This window comes from Lichenostomus cassidix, chromosome 2 (genome assembly GCF_008360975.1).
Source record: "Lichenostomus cassidix isolate B80296 chromosome 2, HeHo_3.0, whole genome shotgun sequence".
Classification (NCBI taxonomy): domain Eukaryota; kingdom Metazoa; phylum Chordata; class Aves; order Passeriformes; family Meliphagidae; genus Lichenostomus; species Lichenostomus cassidix.
This window is the reverse complement of record NC_139482.1, coordinates 7,738,726-7,761,817: the sequence shown is the minus strand read 5'-3', so window position 1 is coordinate 7,761,817 and position 23,092 is coordinate 7,738,726. Positions and strand designations below refer to the sequence as shown.

Here is a 23,092-nt window from a genome sequence, read left to right as displayed (position 1 = left end):
AACCAAATGGAAGAGCTGCCTTCCACTTTTTTTCTTCGAAGCTTTCAGCTATTTTCCTGTTTCTCAAGTCGTGCAGTAGGATCCATGTTAGCTGAGGCTGTGGAAGGCACCTGACTGGCTGCACAGACAAATGTAGGAAGAAGTCTCCAAAACCTCTCTCCCTCTGTTCTCACTGGCTTTGCTGCAAGTAAAGACTGTGTGATGCTGTACAGGAATATCAGTTTCAGAAGACACAGCCAACTTCGTTTGAGACCCAAGAAAACAGGATTGGCAAAGGCTGCAGGGCTGTGCAGTCCATCCTCAGGCTGTCTTAAAATCCTTCTGATGGAAGTAGAATCCTGTCCTCAGTAATTTAATGAAAAGGTTGTAAATTAGGTCACAATCAGTGGAATAGAATCAGAAGAAATAGAAACGCTTAACCCCCAAGTTCTCCCCACAGCATCCCCAATGCCAACAGCATCTCCACACAATGGTTTTCCTGTTCAGCATCTTTAATTTTTCACCACTTGAAGGCACACCTTCCCGTGGGATCTTTTCAGAACAGCGCAGATGAGTGAAAATATTTAATGTATATTCAGCAGTTACCAGAATTGACATCTGAAACCAAGGAGCAGTGGCACCGTGTGACCAGTCAATTCTCATTGAACCCAACTAAGGATGTTTTCTGTAGCTTAAGCCCTGGCCTTTGAAAGGCTGAATGTGTAGAGCAAAAGTAGAGGAAATCTTTGATAGATGAACCATACAAAAAAAGCTTCCTAAAATAAATATTCACAGGGTGTTCCTAGTTAGGGCAGTAGGGAGGTGGTTGATTCGGTTGCAATTTTTGAAGTCCAGCACTAAATCTTCATACTACAGGTAACACATGCTAATAACTCAATTCTGGAAGTGCCTGATGCATCCAGCCTAAAAAGGCAGTAGTCTTTTTTCTCGTAGATCACCCCATCTATAGATCAGATATCTGCAATTAATTCACTGCTCTTCCTCTTTTCCCAGTGACTCTTACAGCAAAAATCCTTATTTATTAATACCAGAGTGCACAGCCTTCCACTTTGCAAGATTAAATTTAATCTCACCTCTATTATTCTAATTCTCTAGTTCATCCAATTCCTGTAAAACACTCCTATCCTCCTCCTCTGAGCCCTCCCTCATCTGTCTCCCAACACGCTTGATGAGCACACTCCAACTCTTCCTGCCCAAATCATTACAAATTAATTAAGGTCAATCAAGCCCAATTTATGAAGCCCACCACTAGACATTTCAAGACTTGATTTTAAAGATTGGTTTGCACCTCCCTTGGTCACTCCCTTTCCATCCCCTCAGTAACTATGTTTTAGGCACACTGATTTCCTCCCTCTCTTCCCAGCTGTCAGCTTTCCAGTTCTCAAAGCACATCCCTGCATGAATCCTGCAATCTTACAAATTCATCAGACTTTCTATGCCCAATCCTCACCTGTCCTCTAGAAAATGGAGCTTGTTCTTGCCCTGTGCTGTGCAATGGTCAATCAATTCAGTTTATGGCAGGAGTGGACTGGAGTTGGTGCTCAGTGGTGCATCAGCTTCACTAAAACACAAATTCCTGCCCCAAGACTATAGACTGACAGGGATAGGGAAAGGTGGTACAAGGAAGCAAGGAGATAGGACTCATCAGGTTTGGGTTCTGAGGGGTTTTGGGTGAAGTTTACTTTGGTTTGGAGCCTTTTCTAGAGGAGGAGATGTGGAAGAAGCAGTGCTGCAGTCAGATGGGTATTTACAGTGCGCTCCTATTGTGGATACATGACAAAATCACAGGCTGAAAACTAAGCTGGAACTTTGCTCACAAAGATGGCTATTCTTACGTGCCTCACCATTTAAATCATTGCATCAGAAGCATTTTTTTAACCCTAATGAACCTTTTAAGGTCACTGTGTTGCTGGTTGCTACATGCTCTCCCTCAGGCTACCAGCAGAACAAACAATTTGGGGTGTCATTAGTCTGGCCCCAGGTAACAATGTTCTATTGAGATCTACCCTAATAATTGTGTGACAAGCTAGTAATGCTTCCCTGGAGGTGTGCATGATGGATCACAGGTGCCACTTCCAGCCATGCCAGGATTTTTTGTATTTCACTTTGTGAATAATGTTAACAAATGACTAAAAAACCCTACAAAGTGCAAGACAGCTGATTCTGACCTCTTTTCTTGATCTACAACAGACCAGTGGAATTAGCCTCCATTTATGTTGATATAATTGTGTTCAGGAAATAACTGATGGTGACAAACTGAGCTTGCCAAGAGATCCTCTTTACGTCATGAATTAGTTAGGCAATATTTGAAAGTAGAGATTTTTATTAGGCATGTCAGTATGGCTAAAAAGCACCAGGCAAGCTTTAACACTCACAAGCTTTCCTCCTGTGTGTGTGTTATGAGGTCCCTCTTAGCATCCAGACCCTTTGAACACACAAGCAAAAGTTCCTTTTACCATCACCCGTCCTCAGCCACTTTTGTTCCCATGTGGGGAACCTTTGCACAGCTGTGGGAAACCCTGTGCTACAATGCTGATGTAAAAGTAAGTTCAGTGATGATACCATAATAAAAATGGTAAAATAATCCAGTGTGCGAAGCCTTTTTTGACAAGTTTGAAGCTGTACATCAAGCAACAATGCAGGAAATTAAAAATATCAGATTTTATTGATATATTTTAGGTACAATAAATATAGTTACACGTTCACATTTCAAACATGGAATTACACGTAAAAAGAACTTGTACATGAGATCATCTTTGTGTTTCCATTTTTACATTCACTTAAATAGGTACGACAAAGATCTCTTATGCACGTGGAGGATTTGGTAAAGCTCAGTATTACACTTGAGCAATCAGCAGTGCACACCTTGTGCAGATGATGCTGTAGGAAACATGAGGCAGACGCACTCCCAGTGCAGTCAGTATGACACAGTCGGCTGTTGAATTTATATCCTGAACTGCTAATAAACAAACTCTGCAATCCAGATTAGAGCAGTACGTTTGAAGTGATTCTCAAAACACCCAAATATAGATATATATGTATATATATGTATATATACACTGCTTAGGACTTTACAGGTTAGGAAGGATCACATTCAGTAATAGTAATAGGAGGTAGAATCGTGTCGACAGTGTTCGTATTTCTACGTGGCAATAAGAAAAAGTGCTATTACTATCACTGAATTCAAGAACAGAACTCCTGAAAAAGGGAAAAGGATAAAATAGTTGTTAATCCTGTTTAGCCTGGCTTGTTGCAATTGCTCAAGCATGTAAAGAAAAATGTCTGAATCCCCCAGCATGGGTGAAACTGCAAAGCAAAACTGTTAAGTGATGCTTCTCCAGTGCTTTGGGGTGGGCAGCATTGCCTAAGGGGTGATACCTGTATAAAAGTAACCTCAACTTCATGCACCAGAGTCTGCAAAGAAAAGCACAGTTTGCTGAGCCTTCAGGGTGGGAGATCTAGGTTTCAGGTACCCCCAAATGAGCTGGAAGAACAGAAAAAAGAGCAAAAGATTGAATGCAACGCACTCTGGAAAAAGCCCAGAGATATGAACAGTGAAAAGCGCAGGAACATAACAAGGATAAATATATCCTTGTGGAAATGGAAAAATGGGAGCAAATGAGATGGAAATGAGAAAAAGCCTAGTGGAGAGGCAAGGGGTACCACAGGAAAAAAGTTGACTTAATCCAAGGGCTCCTTTATAAATAAAATTGTGTGCAATATTACAGAAGATCAGCTGTGAATAAATAAGTGTTAGCATCTGGTCTCTGCTGTAAGTGAAAGTGTCTATTAATTAGAAGTTAAACAGATAAAAGACGTTTCATCATCTGAAAAAGAAAACCTGCAAACAAATGGGTTTGTTATTCCAGAAACAGAAATAAAGCAGTAAGGTTCCAAACTCAGCCGGACAGACACTAGGGAAAAAACACAATGCATATTAAGATCCATTAGATGCACACCAAGAAAATCCTGAACAAACATAACATTAATACAGCAGTGTTTGAAACGGTGATCTTCCAAGTGACTACACACAACATTGCAATACAGCTACATTTAACTGTACACAGGTTCTTTTACAAAAGTATTTGTGATCTGCAATACTGTTTAAAATTTAGATGGTAAAAAACGCTGAACACAACTGCTGTTACATTAAATAAAAGCAGTGTAACCTGTTGAAAAAGTGTATCTAGAAAGCCCATTTCCAGTTAGTTAGAAGAATCAGTGCATCCAACCAAGAAAGCAGAGAGCAACACAGGCACCTAAAAGACCCTGTGAGATTAACTTTCCCCTCGAGGTTTTCTTTAGTGCAATAAGGACCACACTTTCCACCAAAATAAGCAGAGAAGTAGAAAATGGAGGTTTTTTGTTTTTTTAAATCAAAAACCCCAACCCTGCCAAAAGCAGCGTTATAAAGAACAAAATGATCCTTCCCAACCATATTATACCAGAAGTTGGTATACGCAAGGATCCAATATGAATCTGGTTTTGTACACAAGCCCTGTGCTCATGTGGACACTTTAGTCATCACCATGATTAAAAATCAGGTTACAAAAAAACCTTACAGAAAATCCTTAGGATTTCATACTAATTTAAGGTAAAATACTTTCAAGTATTATGTTTATGAATTAATTAGAGGACAAGGCATGATTTAAGGTAACACTGAAACAAAAGCTCTGTGTTACCCTAAATGACCTTTATAATACAGCTAACTTTCTGCAATCTGTTCAGGATTTGTTTCCTTTACATTTAATTTCTCACCTACCATGAGGCTAAAAAAAAAACCAAAAACAAAACCACAAAAAAAATGCATTAAAAAAAAAGAGGTTCATGTCTCTCTGAACAAAAAAGCCTTTTTGACAGTGAACAGGTGAAGCCAGATTTCTACCTTCAAGTACCACAACTCGCATCACAGACACAGTACTACACAATGGACAGGAACATCACAATGCTATGCCAGAGGACAAAACCAGGGCATCTCCCAAACAGACAAAAAAAACAGGCCAAAAAAACCCCCAAAAGAAGAAACCCCAGAGCCTCCCACCCACCCTCTCACCCCAGCTACAAGGGCAACACACCCACACACACATACAGACACGCAGTTACTGAGTGCAACAGAAGGAAGTGCCTACAGCAGCTTCCAGGGAAAGTGCATCATTCCAAACTACACAAATAAAAGAAGCTATGTTTAAAAAAAGATTAAAAAATCAGCACCAAATAAAAGGTTTTTTCTTATCCCCAGGTAGCTAATGTTAAGAAAAAACAATGAGGACCTTCAAGGTTACTCTGAAATAACCTTCAGTTTTACTCTCATCTATATCCTTGCAGTGGAAACTTAACATCAGTGAATTAAAATGCTCAGCCTGCTTGGCATTTTAATGGCTAGAAGGACTTCTTTACAGAAATTTGGAAAACTGAAGCGAATCTGGGGGATAAACTAGATATCCAAGGATACCACAGAGAGGGGGTGCTTGTACCCACTCTTCCTTCCCAAAGTCACGCTGGGGATTTGTGTGGGCTGAGAACAGCATCCCTGTGACTAGAGAAATGCTACAGACCTGTCCTCATCCCCCTGCCTCAGCAGGGACCCCGAGTGTCCCCAGCGTGCCACCAGCCTGGCCTATGTGTGACACCCAAACTGGGAAACCAAAAGAGCCCCAACTTTTGAGGACAGCATCACACGACAGACCTGATCTGTACCTGCAAACAGCACAATGGAACAAACCCAGAGATCCTGTGCCTTGGTCTGACAGTGCACTGTATTTCCCCTCAGAAGTTAAAGGACAGAGTTGTTTTAGGGGTTTTTTAATAATTAGAAAAAAAAAAAATAGAACATTCTACTAAAATACCACAGATCATATGGGTCATTCAATATTTTAGTCAAGGCAAAATATGATTAGTTATAAAGTGAATTTTCCAGTGGTACAAGATGGAAATGATATAATTGGCAAAAAAAAAAAATTGACTTCATATAACCACCTACTGGAGCTGCCTATTTAAATAATTATAAAATTATGCTAATAAAAACTGAACAAATAATACACAGATCAGGATATATGTATTGACTTACTACCATCTTTATAAAAATTTGAAGATATACACAAAAACACATCAACATTTATGGAACCGTATCCATTTAAATTTAGATAAGACAACACAAAAAACTAACAAATAGCTAAGATGTGGTTGACTGTAAGCACTTTGAGTAACATTTTAATTTTAAAAGGTCAATATTTACATACTACATTAAACGCCTTCTCTTTTTTTACCATTTTGCATCGTATTGTGAAATCACTATAAAGAAAGAACAAGATAATGGTTGCAACAGATCTTCCAAGAAAGTTAACTTAAAATGCTCAGATTTAACAATGGAAGAGAACACATCAAGAACACGTCCGTCTAGGTTTACCTCTACTTCCTTTGGGATTTTTTGGGAGGAGACAACAAATGGATCTAAAAGAGCTGTATCATCCAAACTGATCAACGCCAAGAGTTCTGCTTTAAAGTTAGGATTTGAGAAGTAAGAAAACACAAACATTTTAAAAAAATGACTCACCTAATTGCTACTTTTGCTACTGAGTTTTTTGGATATTAGAGAGATATGGTGACAACACGGGGTGTGAGTATGTATGTATGTGTATAATAAAACAAATATAGACATACATACATAATATTTACACATAGCAAGATACCCAGGTACTGCAGTAAGCAGCTGAATTAATCCCCAACAATCCACCCATACCCTGTCTATGCACAAGCAATAATCTCCTGCAACTGCTGGTAAAGAGGATGCATCTACTCATTAAACAGGCATTGCTCACGTCACTCCTTTGTTTAAATAGATAATGAGGCCATTTCACATCTTTATTCCAAAGCCACACATTTGTCTCAAAAAAAAAAAATTAAAAACCCAACTGAGTAAAAATTTTTAAAACTTAAGTTGGCTGAACCTCAGGCTCTTTGGGATGGATTCAAAACCCAAAGTAGGAGCGTTTCTACAAACTTCTTTGACTTTTGAATCAAACCCATATTCTTAGGCTCCAAGAAACCCTCTAACCCCAATAATGTTTGCTTCTGACAGGACAGCTGATCAACTGCAGATGTTCCTACTGCTGAACTCAGCTGCTGGCCTGTCTGGCAGTCCCATCTATCCCAGACTTCCAGACACGCACTACTCTCACTCCACTCCGAGATGACTTCTCGTCCTGCTCACTGCAGAGAAGCTGCTGCCTAACAGTGGGATGAGTAACTCTTTAACACCTTGTTTTAAAGACAAGCAGTTATTTCTTGAGAATAACAGTGCCATACCCTGAGGAGGCAGTGCAGAGGTCCCAGAGCTGACAGTGTGAGGAGGTAAACAGCCTGGGGCTGCTCACTTTGCAGGTTTTTGGGGTTGGTCCCACGGGGCTCTTCCTACCTGCAGCTCCTGCCCTGTGTCCTGGGCTTGGCTCTACCCTGAACAGCATTTCAATACCCTAACAGCATCTCATGTATAGCAATTGTGCTGATTGTAATTAAACATTATGCATGAATTATACAGGTGGATGTAAACCTCGCTACCATGAAAAGATTCTCATTGTGTTGCTCTGCCTTGTCACTAAGTTTTAAATGGAGTTAAGTGTACTTTTTCAACTTTTTATTCCAGTGCAGTATCTCCTAAGCACCATGTATTTCTGTATTATTTCAATGAACAGAGAGCAGGTTTACCTAGAAGATTTTTGACAGTACTTACTCACTCATTATTTTTGGTAACTTTTACTGAATTGAAAATCTGGACAAAAAGTGGAAGAAAGCCAATTAGGTACCTGTGCCACTAAACCTTCCCCCAAAAAAGACACCATTAAAAAAAGGTACTATAAATTTGCTCATAGGTCATCCTTTCCAGCTTGGCATGCCTATTTTGGACCCCATCTGGAGCTCTTTAACTTCATACCAATAATGTTCTTCTGCACAAACTCAGGTAACAAACCTAGAAAGCTTCTGTAAGTCCCCCCCTTCAAACACTAGGTGGAGTGATTAAGAGTATTCCTAAAATAAAGCATGAAGCAAAACATCATGGCCTAAAAACTAAGGAAATGTTCATAAAAACTGGAATCCAATATAAAGATGACATTTTAATAAGTTTATTCAGAAGTAATTGAAAAAAATTTTTCCTCTGGCAACCCCATCTGGACGGTTCTAACCAAAAGGAAGTATTACAAATTTACTTTGAATAAAGTATAAGCTCCTTAGTGTTTGCATGGCATTTTTGGGAACTGACATGTCCACCAGGAGATTCTCAATGTCCTTATATGGTCCTTTATGTATGAGGAACATCACATCAAAACAAGTCCTTTCAGTTATGGGTTTCCAATGGTTCAGCATTAATCACAAAATAAATCTCAAATAAAAAAACCTGATCAAAATAAAGCATGAGGCAACCATGAAACACCAGGCCAAAAGAACTATCAGGAATGCAGCACTCTTCCTGCATAACATTTTTGAAGTGACCCACCAAATACTTCTTTTTCCTCGCATCTGGCAGTATTATTTAAAACAACCTAATTACACCTTGGAGTTCACTACCCCATGATGCTACTGAAGGATGAAAATCCTTGTTTTTAAAAACCAAGGGAAAATACAGCAGAGTTATTCCTCCTACACAGGGTCTCATGGAATAAGTGGAGTTGAAAAAGAAGATGAAAGTCTATGTTGGAATAGAAAAATGCAAAGACAGGCTTATTTACAAAAGATCAAAACTACAATTTTCCAGTGTCACCTCCAAAGCTTCTCAGCAAACTGCTAGTCAGTGAAACAAACCATGTTCAGATCTATGCAAGAATACCTTCTGTGCTCTCAGGTATACCATGCAACTAATTTGTTTAGAAAAATGAGTTTTCATTCAAATACCTTCCACTGAAGATAAGAGCAACCATTATCAAATATTCTTTGCTATGGAGAAAGTTTTTTAAATCTTTCGCTGTAAACGTTCTCTCTCAAGTCACTGTGTTCACACAGTAGGATCTTGAAGAACAGTGTCTACATGCATCAAAAGCATTTTGAAAAAAAAATTCTACAATTCCATGTGGTTACAACAGAACGTGAAGAAACTGAACAGAAATTCAGTTTCAAATTTGCAGATCCTCTCCAATTCACCTCTCCTGGAGGTCACCTCGGTGCTTTCTGTAGTTCAACAGAGCAGTTACAGACTAAGCTGACAGGGTTCCCAACCCGATGGATTTGCCACTGTGAGTCTGTAGCTCCACAGTACACTTGAGCTGATGCAGGGGTTTCACTCAGCAGACATCACTCCACAATCAGCGCCACGTTGATGTGGGACAGATCTATCATGTGCCTGTTAAAAGTTGAAAGAAAGTTAAATGCGGTGCTCAAACTGATTCTGGCAAGGAGCTTCTATAAAGGTCACTAATCAACAGATGCTTGACTGGATTAAAGAAACAGTGAGCCAGGGGAGACTGATTTTATCTTCTGAAAAGAGGGAAGGAACCACGGCGACAGCAGTGCTTAATTATTTACCTGTGGAATTTCTGTTGAAATGCTAAAGCGTGTGCTGGCTCCTTAAATTTTGCTATGGCTTTCCGTTGTTGAGGAAGCATCTGTAAACTCTGCGGAGACAAAAAGCCAAAACATACTTTTAATATTCACTTCAAGATCCACTTCACAATAACCCCTCATTTTGCAGGAAACTGAGTGGAATTCTGCTGAATTTCTTTTTTCAGAAACGTGTTTCTGTCCTCTTATTGGTGTCCAATAAGAGAACATACTGGAAAGAGACTTGTGAGACTGCAGTCAGGGTCCCAGCTGAGTTTGAGTTGGTGCATTAAGCAACTGTACCCCCTGAAAAACCCAGACTATCACCTGATAAGCAAAGGTGACAACAATTCAATCCATGCAGATTTGAGCCACACCCCACAGCCAAACTCCCACCGAGTAAGAAGCATCAGCTGGTCAGAGCTCAACTTCCCACACAGGCACCTGGAGTCATTAACCTGATGTACATTCAGGGCTTTCCACAGGTCAAGCAGGGCAGAAACAGAAAGAATTGCTAAGTTCTGATCTCTCAAGTGTGTATTCTTGCACCGTTTTCTCAAAACAAGTGGCCAGCTTTTGACAGACACAAAACCCCAGCGAGATGGATTAGGTCATCACTTCCAAGTCCTCCTAGTACTGGGAAACCATACAACACACCTCTGCCCAGACAAATCCATCTTCTGTGTGCTTCCCAAACTGTGAGAGCAGCAGTTCCCAATGCTTTAACTATGACAAACCCCTGGGGAGTACCGAGGTCTCCACAACTACAGCACACCTCAGCCAGGGCTCTGGAGAACTCACATCCTCATTCCCTGCTTACAGCAGGAAGTCCAGGCCAAGGTGATCCTAGAGAGCAGTCCTGTGGCCTTGGTAAAGAGATGTTATCACACTTGTAAAGATTAAAGTTTATGCTTTGAGTTAGCCCTTTAGTTAGAATAATTTTCCAAAAGACACTTGAGAAATTCAAGAAGATGAAGCTTTACACATTAAGTAGCTACATACCTAACGATCAGTGAGAACATCCAACAAGTATTCAGCATCACAGAATACTCAGGATGGAAATATGATCCTGAAATCCCACTGCCTGTGAACACAGGCCAGAGATTTCAGAGTAACAGGGTTAAAACAGATCTAAAAGATTCAGTCAAAATTTCACAGTTCCACAGTGATTCCAACATCTCACAGAAAGTTCTGGATTTTTAATAGCCTATGCTGGAGCACATTAAAGACAGAACTGTTCTGATCCAGCTTCCAGTTTCCAGTTGTTCTTATGGCTTTGGATGCAGAACAAAGAATTATTAACATTCTACTTTTCTCTTGAGCGAGTTTCTACATAAAGCCAATACAGTTTTATACTGAGCTTTAGATATACATATGTATTTATGCACACACACACACACAAATGCTTTGCTCTTGCATTTTGCCTGAACTCAGCTGCATCCCCCACACTTGGATGATTCCAGCCCTCTGACAGTCATCCTTCAGGACTTTAAACTTTACCTCCAAAATTCCGTATCATCATCTAGACTGTTAAAAAAAGTACCACAGATCTTTAGACAAAACTACTGTTCTTTGGGAAACAACACACAACCCCACTTGATCCATTTTAAGGGTGACATACTTTGAGATCTCTTAGGGAAAGAACTTTTAATCCCACTAAATGTTCCCTGTTCATTCAGTCTAATGGAGCATTTTAAGCAAGGTGTCAAATGCCCAGATGAAATTTGTTATTAAAGTTGTCTACTTCTATCTTTTTGAACACATAAGACTCTCTTGGAAAGATATTTATTTAACAAGAGCCATGGCACCAGGTAAGTCATATTTCTTTGTATCTAAGCCTGACAATTCAGCTTTGCCACTTTCTGTAGCTTACCTATCTGTGATTTTGAAGCAATTAATTTTGCACCTTCTTGCAACTGACAGGAAACTTTCCTCTCTCCAGGAAAATCACAGATGTTTAATATTTCTACCATGCCAGTGATTTCAAAGTGAAAGCTGAGTAAAAGTTAAAGGATTCAGCAAATCTGATAAGTATCAGCAGGTAATTTGCATTTTATAGTTTTTGAAAAGCTGCTATGATGAAAAGGTATTGCTAAGTCACTGCAACTTCTCAGTTTCTGAGCTGGTAGAAATAGGATTTAGCTTTAAAAAAAAAAACCACTCAGCAGATGATTTTTTTTTTTAAATCAGAAAGCACTTGACAAGGTTAAGCACATTTTATCAAAAAGAATGCAGTCTCACTGCAGAAAGCCCCAGTGAAAGACCCTGGATAAAGCTCAATTCACCTGCAGGTTTATCTGCAGGAATGAGTGACAGAGATGCTGAAGTTTGTGTTCTTCTCCCTTTCTGATCTCACTTTTTTATGATTTATAGAACTAGATCTTAAAACACATTGTCTTGATACCACTTTTCTTGCTAGAAAAAAAGAACTATGAACTAAGTAAGTCCTATCACTGATGACTGATCTTTGAAGACTAAAAATTAAGCACAACCCTTAAATAAGATTTGGAAAGAACAGACTCTAAGAGCTGACAACAAAAAGTATCTCTGAATTATAACTAAAACCAAACAAAATCTGCTCCTTTCAAAGAAGTCAACACTTTTAATAAGAGAAAAACCTGTTTGAATCACCAAAAGGATGAGTTTTTCAGTGAACAGTTGAACAAGAGGAGCTGTAAAAGAACCCAAGGATGTATCCTTCCAGCTGCACACTGCATGTCCTGCTGTCAAGTGCTTCCCTCCCCTCTCCAGATCCACCTCCAGCTCTCCTGCTGCCAACTGATCCTCCCCACAATGTCAGGTCTCATTCAACTACCACAGCAGATTCTCCCAATGCTTTATGCTCCAGACTCCTGTTGTGATCATCTGAAGACGAGAAGCTATGTTTGGTGACCTTTCTCACAACAATAGAGTAATTATTGCATTAATATTCTTGCAATGCACAAAAGCAAAATTTGATTTTGCTGTTTATACAGTCACGATGATAAATTATTAAAAAGCTTCTCAGTAATTAGCATGTAAAAATTGACTAAAGGAAGACATTCCAGTGTAGCACAGACTTACTAACAAAATTAGGCAAAGTATCCAAATATTATTATAGATAACTTATTTATACTTTCTTATGAATTAATAAGTTTATTGACTGATGAGTTTGGGTACTGTGTTCTTGCTTCGTGTTACTGCCTTGTTTTCCAAAACAAAAAAAAATGCAATCAAAACACTAAATGCATTTTAATACTCAACTGCTTTGGCAACAAGGCATCAGTTCTTGGCTAAATCTACTAAAAAGCATCTTTATCAGATTTAATTTTACTGGTGAATACAGACAACTGTGGAAACAAAAAACCAACCCATCTGATACTTCACTGAACTGCCTAAATATCACCTATCACTCAGCCCAGGGTAAGGCAGCATCTTCTCAATTGCTGCAGTTCCACATGCCTCGACTTAAGACTGAGAATTAAGGACTGCAAAACAAAGGATTAACTAGTGCTACACAAACAATATTTCTCCAGTTGGAAAATGTCTGAAAAAAATTAATTTAAACGAGTTTAGTACAAATTCTCAGCCTCTGCTGCGCTCGAACTATGGTAGCAAAAATGATGCTAATCACTTCATGTTTGTTAAGGTATATTAAGTATATATACCTTTTTTAGGTATAGTAAACAAAAAAAATCTGGTATTGTTTCAGCGAGAAGAGACAATTATTAAGCTACACTGCTCTGAAGATGTGGCCATGGCCTGAAATACTACCATAAATACCTTTGCTGTGTTTTAAAACAAATCCTTATCTATCATGACTTGCAAGTATGAACATTATTCATCCAGCTAACAAAGATTTATTCATGTTCTGATTTTGGGACAATACCTCCTTACTCACTTTACTACTTAAGCCCCAAGTTTTATGTTTCAAGAACACTGATTGTCAGGCACACAACACATTTGCAGAGTGTATAGGTCCTGAGCTGCTGCTATCCCATCCTAAGCAGATGGGCTATTGGCTGGGCATAGAAATTAGAGTTCCACTTCAGCAGAAACCTGAACAAAAATAACTGCATACTCATCCTACGGGATTATTTCTGTCTCTTTGAATTTGGGGCGATTTGCAATTTAGAGCTGATACTGCATTTAGATGATGCTAACAGCTATAGTCAGAAGAAAACATGCCTTGTGTACCCTGTGGTATTTTATTAGCTCAAAATATTCAAGGCATTATCTCAATGACTTACTGCACCAGCTTCTGCTTTTGTTGATTCCAAACACATAAGCTAGGAAAATGCATCCAAAAATTAAGTCATTTTGCAAATCTTAATCATGTTACCTTGCTAGTTTAACACACTTAAATTCTGTCATCCTTTTGAATAATTTGGCAGCCGTTTTCTTTTCAGTGATAGCATCCAATAGTCCCTCTCCCCCTTTTAAAACACATTATCCCAGAGGCCATGCAAATCCAATACACATTTCTCAAAAAGTAATTCAGTGTGTTCGTCTTAGACCTGAGGAAGCACCACAAAGCACACAGGACTAATGCCACCTGCTCTCTCATTTTCAAAGAACAAACACTACTACAGCAACCTTTGGTCTTATGATCTTCATTGCAATGACAAAACACAGAGTTCTATCTTCCCCAAAGCATGACACTTCACTAGGAACTTGGTGAGTTTGGGATTATTCTGTGATTTACAGACTTTGAAAGGCCAATGGTGGGAGGCAAGGAAGGACTGAACACACAGCACTGCCTGAGACCAGCTGGTTCTACTAAGCATTGCTTGGTAGATTAAATAAGAAATACTTCTTATTTAATGGGAGGGCCCTCATTCTTCCTCCACATGAGACTTCCCTATTGCCACACTGTGCTCCACTAGAACCTCCTTCTGTCAGGAGCTCCTAAACTGAAACATCACAATCCTCCCAAACGTCACAGCTCTGAGGAAACAACTTCATTCACGTCTTTTCTTTAAGTTGACCTAGTCAGATGTTCACCAGAGGATGAAAACCTCTTCCTGGATCCACTCAGGTGTAAAGGATTGATACATACAATAACTTCCAAGGGATTTCAAATGACTGGTTACTTTACAGATTTGGCTGTACAGATCTACTGTGCAGCACTTCCTGATAGCAGCCTGAGGTCAGAGGTTTTCTGGACATGTTCCTGTTTGACTCTGGAGAACAGAGATTAGATTGTGACATATTTCTAGCATTAAAAATAAAAAGCAGGTTTAGGGTGAGGCAGAGTATTTGATATGGAATGGATTTAGGAAGCACAGAGCTCATACTGATCTTGACTGTCTTTTTCTACTTAGGAACCACCCTAGGAAGATGCAGATCTCGGGCTGAATGGAAAATGCAAGAAATCCAGTTTTTTATAATCATACTTTTGATTGAGAGTTTGCCTACAAACTGTTATAAAACATACTCTTTATTTCAACAACTTGAAAAATATTCAGCAGCTCTGGCTTTTTCTGCAACTGAACTATTACCAGTGACTGAAGCATAAATATCATAAAAGGACCATTCCCCTCTGAAGGTATTTCCTTAGGCCTGCAGATCTACATTGCCCTCAAACTTCTCCTCAACCCAAGCTCTGTAATGAAATTTGCACTTACTTATACAATATTGAAATAGCCAGTATGATTATAGCAGCACATTAATCTCTGGCAAAGCTTCACTGCAAAACCAAGAGCCTTGAGACAAACAGCAGGACATCCTCAAGTACAAAGCAAGAAATTGTTTGCAGAAAGCAAACATCTTTGACACCAAAACTCTCAGAGGTTACACAGAGAGGAAGAAGTTAAAAGGAGATAACAGAGCACTGGGAGATGGAAAGCAAGCAGGTTGGAGTAAGACTGAAGCAAGCACTAATTTCATCTATAGGAGACATATGGGAAAGCTCCTCCTTTACTTAATTTCTCTTCCTAAAGCAAACAGACTGCTCAGCAGATCACCCATTTAGCTCATCAGCGAGTCTGGGATTAGGAGTGCCAGTCCATATGAAGCTGCTAAAAACCAGGTCTATGCAAAAAGAAAGTGTAAACTTCCACAGCCAACATCATCTCTCGTGTGTGATCCAAGCTGCTCTGCAACAAGTCAAATAGCAGCACAGCAAGCATTTTCTGAACAGAAAGATCAAATTCTATTTATTCTTCCCTCCCATCAATAAATGCAGACACATTTTTACTGTCCTCGCAGTCTCCTGACACCTGAAGTATCTTTCCTGGCAGTGACACTTCCCAGCCAGAACCAGCAGGCACAGAGGCTAGGACAGAATGTATTTATTTCATCCTTAGCTGTTGCAACTGACCTCTTCCACCTTCTGTTCTTCCTTCCTGCTCTTCTGCCACCTTTGACTTCCTACTACCTGCCCTCAACAGTACTCAGCTTTCTATCTCCATATGCAAGGTGTCATGAGGGGAAAGGCTGCTTTCCTGTCCTTGAGCTGGGCATCTGCAGCTCACACACAGCTCCACAGCAAGGCTGAACTGGACAGGTTCATGACAGAGCTGCTCTTCTTCTCCCCCAGCCCCAAGGATGGAGCAGCACTGCCAATGTGTTCTCCCACAGCTTCTGCAACAGCTGGAAATGTTTCCACACGTAGAAAAACCACAGTGTTCCCCACATCAGCCTGAGCACCTTATGCCACAGGAGAAGCCCCTGCTGACGTGCAAGAGCACAAGTTCTGGGTGTGAGTATCCATGGCATTTCCACTGATGCCTCTGTGAACTGCAGACAAATCCAGCACCTCGGAATGCAGTCAGGGCAGGGCTGGCTGTGGCTGCCTTTACCCCAGCTGAGCACTAGGTAGCACTGTCACTCCAGGAAAGCAAAGCCAGGCACACCAACCTTGAATTGCTTTTCCTTTCCCAAACCAGAAATGACAACCTTTGCAACGCTAGCAGAGTAAATCCCAGATTTGTAGAACTACTCAAAAGTGCACCTACAATCCCATCATTCTCATCACCTCTGATATACAACAGTACATCAGAGTTCTTTCCTTGTCTTCTTTCTCTTTTTTTAAGCAACAGAATTTATGATTTTAAATCTGCACAAAGCAATACTGAGATGTTGCACTGATGTTTTGTATCTGATGTATGAAAGCATGATTAAAGAGGATGATGGAACACACCCACAGAACAATTCCCTCAGTTCTCAAATTATCTGGAGATCTAGCAAACAGTCCACCTGCCACCATCCAAAAAAACCCCCCAGTTTATGTGAAGGTGGCAATAAATAGCTGAACACAACTCTCTTTAGACAGTGTAAACATTAAATTTGGATTCAAGAGCACAAAAAAAAATACAAGCACTGTTTTTCATGACCTTTGCAACTTATTAGTAATCTAGTTTATCAAGTGGTTCCAGATGGATGTGTATTGAATGTCACTGCTCCAGCACCAGCCTCAGGAGGCTCTAGTTTGGTGATGTGCTCAGAAATATTCTGTATTTTCCAACACTCTGGAATACATAATTTTATTTATAACATGTAATTATTTTAGAATAAGCAATGAGATTTTACTGCAGGTACATTATTTATTATTTATATGTATATATTTATATATATATATTTATTTGTATATTATATACTCCAGAAAGGGTATGAGAGCGAAGTGTAAGCTGGAAGGAAGGCCTTTTTCTGCTAATTTCATCATGTTTGAGTTGTAAAAGGCAGTTATAACAAAGTGGATGTTCCTGGAGCCCTGAAGATTTTAGTCTATTCAGTGCCTTGAGAATCTTAATGGTATTTTTCTTCCTCTATGTTAATAACTGAGCAGTTTTAGTGAAGCAGGGATGACAACTAAAGAGTTTTCAGTGATTGGGCAATAGAAGGTATTTCAAAGGTTATATGTGGGAAAAAATTTTCTCGATTTCCAGAATATGGAAGGGAAAAATGCCAAATTTCCAGCTTCAACTCTAAGTTTCTCCCATCCTCTCTTACGTATGCCCAGTTATTCCCAAAGCCTGACTCACAGAACACCACCTCAATGAAAGCTGATGGCAAAGTTTGGAGCATTGAACATCATAAACTGATGGAAGTTTTTAATTTCTCTTCTCAAGGTTTGTGCAAGGTACTCATACCTTGAGAATGGTACTGACAAGAAAAAGCTAAAAGTAAAACCCCAACCCTTTTGTACCTAGAAAGGCAAAGTAATCTCTTCCTCCCTGTTAACTCCATTGATGAATAATAGCCTTTTTCCACATGTAACTTAAGACTGTTATGCCAGGAAGGATTCACTTTCTGAGAAAACACACTCTGTAACATGATTACACTGCAACAAGTTCAGGATATTTGGAAACAAGAGCTGGTGTGGGATCAATTGCTTCACAGATGCGCCAGCATGGAAGCTGAAGATTAAGTAGAGCTCCTCTACTAGGTGGGACAAGTGCTCATCATCTATTCTTGTCAAAGAGCATGGAGATCCCTGAGAAGTATTTCTTCCTCCTCTCTGGGAGCTCTATCTCAGTGCATTCACTCCCACGTTCACATCTTGACTGCAGCAGAAATTGATACGTGAGATACTTGGATTTCTGAACTGTGTTTGTCACTTTAAAACAAGATGCTTGTTTAACAGCAGAGCTGTGTGTCCCACAGTTTGTGAATCCTTACCTTTAACCAGGGATTTGGGGGTTGGGTATGTGTCATTTCAAGACACTATCCAGGCACGATGAGAACTTTTTAAGTTCTGATTCAGATTTAAATTTTCTTTACAATTGCATAAAATAAGCACAAGTTTGACACACACATTTCCCCTGAAGACAAATAAAATGAAAAATCTTGATCTTAAAAGAGTTTAGCTCCTTAAGGAAAATTTTGCTGAATCTAGTCAACAGCTGAAGACAGGCTATTCTACATCTCAAAGACTGAGTCAGATGGAACTGACTAACCTTTGCCTCCTCTTACTATTTCTTCAGCTCCATCAGAACATCAGCTAAAAACCTAAGCATCTTGCCTGATTTCAAAAAAAGCAGCTAGAATTTCTCACCTTGCTGTTTTCTCACAATTGCCATCTCCCCAAATCCTTCCTATTTCAGTTCATCAAGCTGAAACACCTTGCAACACCTTGCTGCTAGAGGACCAGAGCTCTGCACTACCCAAGATCTCTTTGCTCTGCTCCATGCCTCTCACCCACACTGTCCTCACACAGGAACCCCAAAGCCTGCATGGCAAAGAGCACTTCCAGTCACTCCTGGGCTCTCTTCAGCAGCTCACTCCAGCACTGCTCACTGCAAAATCCCTTACATTAAACATTTTAAAGGAAGAATGAGGAAATAATCAAGTGGAGTATCCCTTTGCTATCAGAGCCTCCCCACTACTCCCAGTTGTAGGGGGTTTTGTACAGCACTGAGCACAAACAATAGTTCAAACATTACTTTACAGCCACGAGAAAATCCACTCATGTACTTCAGGATATTGACCTCTTTGAAAATCTAGCACCATCTATAAAAAAGTAATTGCTGTGAACAGCAACAATGCAGATTTTCAAACACTGTGTTTTCTGTTCTTGTCCTCCAAGTCATTTTAAATTGTTGCTGCATCTTCCTCATTTGGTGTATTAACACTTCTGTGGTGCCACTTCTCATGATCGCATTAAAAAACAAAACAAAAAAGCTAAATATTACATATGGTGGAACCAGTGTTATATTCCTCCTACAAAAGGATCACTTTTTTCGTGCATATTTCACCATTCATACCTGTGAAACATCGTTTAGCCTCAAACAAGCCAGGAAATTTCTAGCCTTCTACAAGTCAGACTCTAAATTCAAGTGCAGAATTAGCACAAAAGCATTCTGCATCACTAACTAAATTCAAGCACTTAGCTCAAGTACTACTTCTGGATTTCTGGTAAGGTGAAAAGAGATGATTGCTTAGGAAATGTTATTTCCAAAGGTACAGTTGATGCTGCTGCAAGAATACAACTTCTGGAGGGCACAGATAGACATCAAATCCCACTAGAAAATTAGTCATTGTTTTTTCTCCTGTAAGTACATCCTTCTGAATTGGCCTGTGACATTGAATTGAGAGACCAGAGTTCGGAGTCTGCTATGAAACAGCAAGTACTGAATAAATTTTTTAGCACATTCTCAATAACTTCTCTCAATTGTAAGATTTCCTTGCAGGGTTTCTATTAATCTCCTTCTAATATTCTCATGCAAGATTTAGCAAGTAAACACTGAACAAATGTGCTTTGGAACTGTATGAATAATTTCCTAGAGTACTACAGAACATGAAGGCACAAAGTATTTTGTGAGAGTAGTTTTGCTTTCCCAAACAAATTAAACCTCTCTGAATTGATGACGTAAATAATTCAGCATTATTCCATTTACTACAATAGGAACAAGTGAGGCAGAGTGCTCATCTTTAGGAGAGCAGAGTGTTTTGCTACACAGAGATGATCCACAGTTATAAAGGAGTCTCACAGAACACCTCCAATTCATGCATTGCATTTGGCTGAATATGTTGTTCCTGTCAAAAGGAGCACTCAAAACTGAAAAAAATAAAGCAAAAAAAATTCTCATCTGTATTTTTCATTATTCATTGACTGGTATTTTTAAATGCAGTAACAGTAAGTCAGACAGGGCCTCTCTAAGCCTTTCACTGCTTTGAAAACCTCCTGCTTTCCTAAAGTCATTTAACTGACACATCAGTTCCAGGAGGCAGTTTATGAACAGAAGCTGCACAGCAGATTACAAGAGTGTGTGTGTGTGTGTCATAACCTTGCTCACAGACCCCCACTGAAGAGAACCTTCTAAAAAATTAGGGATCAGAAAAATCGTCCAACAAAGACTGTTTTCATCTGAAAAAGTAGAGGATGCTACATAACATAAAATGTCCACTGGTAGTGGTCATTAAGTGCTTGTACCCCAGGACTGCAGTGACAGGAAAAGGCATATGTCAAAAAAGAGAGTAGGTGCAAGTCAACAATAAACAAGGACAACACCCAAAAATACACTTGCTTTGATGTGACCATCTGGCTTAAGCAACCTCACAGAAGGGACAAGCTTGTATTGCCTAAAAAAACAACAGAGAGAGCACAGGAACTCCAACATGAAGGAGAATTTTGCAGCAGGAATGTGATGGTTAGCAAAATCCTACCTCCCATGCCTCCTGTGCTGCAATATCATCACGTGCTTGTCTTTGCTACCAGGTGTAGCTTGTGTGGGTGGGGGTGCTTCAAACATAAATTACCAATAAACACGCATTGTATTTAGTGTCAGGGAATTAATTGAGCTTTCCGGAATGAAAGCCTTTTGGCACAAAAATGATAAACCAAGGTTGACCTACCTGAATGGGTCCCACTGACATCAGCAGGTTTTTCAGTTGGACATCAGTAGTTGATGAAGAAAGCCCTTCAACTGACACGATACAGGGCTGAGGTTTGCACTCCACCACTCGCAGGTTCTGTTTATTTGGCATCAAGCGTCCTCGGCCCATCTGGCCTGCTACTCCTCTGCCTCTGCCGTGCATAATGACCTGCCAACAACAAAAGTAACAGTATTTTGATTTACTTACCCAGTGACTCTGCTTGCTGCTCTTGACAGAGGATAGAAAAGTTGGCTATTTACCTGACGACTTGATTAAAGTACTCGATTTAAGTACTTTAGCAGCTTGTTGCTGTTTGCTGATTTGAAAGGCCACTTATTAATATATTCATCCACTGCTTATACAAACCTCTTTTAGCAGAAAAACAAGTTATATATTGAGGTATATATACTGCATTCATCCTAGATGCCTCAGCTCTAGCACAGATTGATCAGTCAAGCAGTGGAGGATCTCAGACAAAAACATATCACCAGTTTTCAATACTGATCACATTAGCATGTGTTCAGCTCCCATATTTTGAGTCTGAACAAAAAAACCCAGTAAGTGATCCCTCTCCTTTTTCTCTTCCTAGCCCATAGATAAATTTAATGCATTCACAAGATCAGCAAACTGCTTCAAGCACCTTCAATCTCTACTGTTACCAACTCTTGGTCTGTTACTAGAAATTATGCATGAATCACAAACGCATATGGCTAAATAATTTTAAAACAACTTTTTTTGAAGCTCCTCTCTGCTGTATTTCGGAGCAGGAAATGTATGGATTTAATTCTTGCAAATTAAATGTTGAACAGTAGGAGAGAGGAAAAATAACAAGAAAACAGAGAAACAAACATTAAACAGAGTTAACACTTAACACTGAGTCAACACTCTAACAGAGTTTTCTTGATTCCTACTTGGAAAGCCTATGATGGGTAATGACTTTTCAAACCCTTCCACATCAGCAATGAAACTTTATCCTTACATGAAGCAGGAAGATTATGGCCAACAGTTCAAAACTAAGAGCTAACTTAAAAGCCAAAAGGCCAGCTACTTTCAAGGAGTGTGCCAGCTTGCAAATGCAGAGAAGGCACACACCACTGCCACCCTGACCCTTCCCTGCCTCCTACCAGTGCATGACCAGTGCAAAAATCGAGTTACAAGATCACCACCTGTGACACCAACTTTGTCAACTTTGGGGATCCAGCAAGCAGCATCCTGAAACAGTTACTGTGCACTCCTACATATGCAGGAAACAGCCAAAATAAAAGCTTGAGTACAACTTAAAAAAATCACTTGGTTTTAAAACCAGAAAGTACATTGGATACCATCTCCTCCAGTAGCTGTTTTAGGACACATGCACTTCCCCAGGGAGTGCTGAGCTGGCCAGAACGTCAGCAGATGAAGCAACCTGCAGGCACTGCCAGTCTGTGCTGGGTACAAACAAGTCTCTCTAGATTAAAAGCTTTATATGCAATTATGCATCTCCTGGGTCACGCAGTCCTGCACTAGCAACTGACAAACAGAATGCTGGTTATTAATAGAGCAACACAGCTAGACAGTGAAACTTCTAGCAGCAATATGCATCTAAAAAATCACCTTTTTAGGTTGATGGATTCCCTGGATGTTTTTGACTCCTTGAGGAGCTGGTGAATGGATCTGTGCCTGCTGCTGCTGTTGGTGCTGCTGCATTGCCTTTGTCAATGTGACCTTCCGCACTGGCTGCTGTTTCTGCTCCGGGGGTGGTTGAGGCCGCTGGGGTTGGCCCTCTGGGTGAAAAAAGCCAGCATCCTCTCCCCCCTGCTGAAATCAACAACACAACAGCGGCTCAGTGTCCAGGCACTGCACACCTTTGCCCTGAGCAGTCTCCTGCCACATCCAGATCGCTCAGAGAGCGTCCAGGGCTTTGCCTGCTAAACCAAACTGGTGGCTGTGGCAGGCATGAGCAAAGGCTCAGCCTGGAAATTGCACTTCAGCCTAAAATAAACCCGTGCTATCTGAAGAACAGTTTATTTTGCTCAGGCTTTATTGTAATTACAATGGTCAATCATGTCTTTTCATATGCAAAGCAATGAGATGTTTTCACTTCTCTTTCCAAATCATTCTTCCTTCCAGGGTTACATGTGAATTATGGTGTGTATTATTATTTTGCCTTTTTTTTAATATAAAGAGAGAAATACACATTGCAGAAGAAGGAGCACAGAACTCTGGAGGCTCTGTTCATCTTTAAGCCTCCAACCTCCCTTTAGTTAAAAACTGGTATTTATTTTGA

The 23,092-nt window shown here is 39.9% G+C and overlaps 1 protein-coding gene across 4 annotated transcripts in view; it reads right to left on the bottom strand.

The window, feature by feature from the left end:
* Nucleotides 1-2,646: 2,646 nt before the first annotated feature.
* The window catches only part of RBM33 (RNA binding motif protein 33), a 100,578-nt gene continuing 80,132 nt past the window's right edge, over nucleotides 2,647-23,092 (bottom strand). For 2 of the 4 annotated variants that reach the window (XM_085050267.1, XM_085050269.1), the window contains exons 16-19: nucleotides 22,420-22,623; nucleotides 20,806-20,994; nucleotides 9,514-9,602; nucleotides 2,647-9,331 (exon numbers count right to left, since the gene is read on the bottom strand). In XM_085050267.1, the coding sequence (XP_084906393.1) occupies nucleotides 9,283-9,331; nucleotides 9,514-9,602; nucleotides 20,806-20,994; nucleotides 22,420-22,623 (531 nt within the window). In that variant the 3' untranslated portion in view covers nucleotides 2,647-9,282. The remainder of the gene's footprint in view (nucleotides 9,332-9,513; nucleotides 9,603-20,805; nucleotides 20,995-22,419; nucleotides 22,624-23,092) is intronic. The other 2 variants (XM_085050268.1, XM_085050270.1) reach the window with 2 other exon arrangements.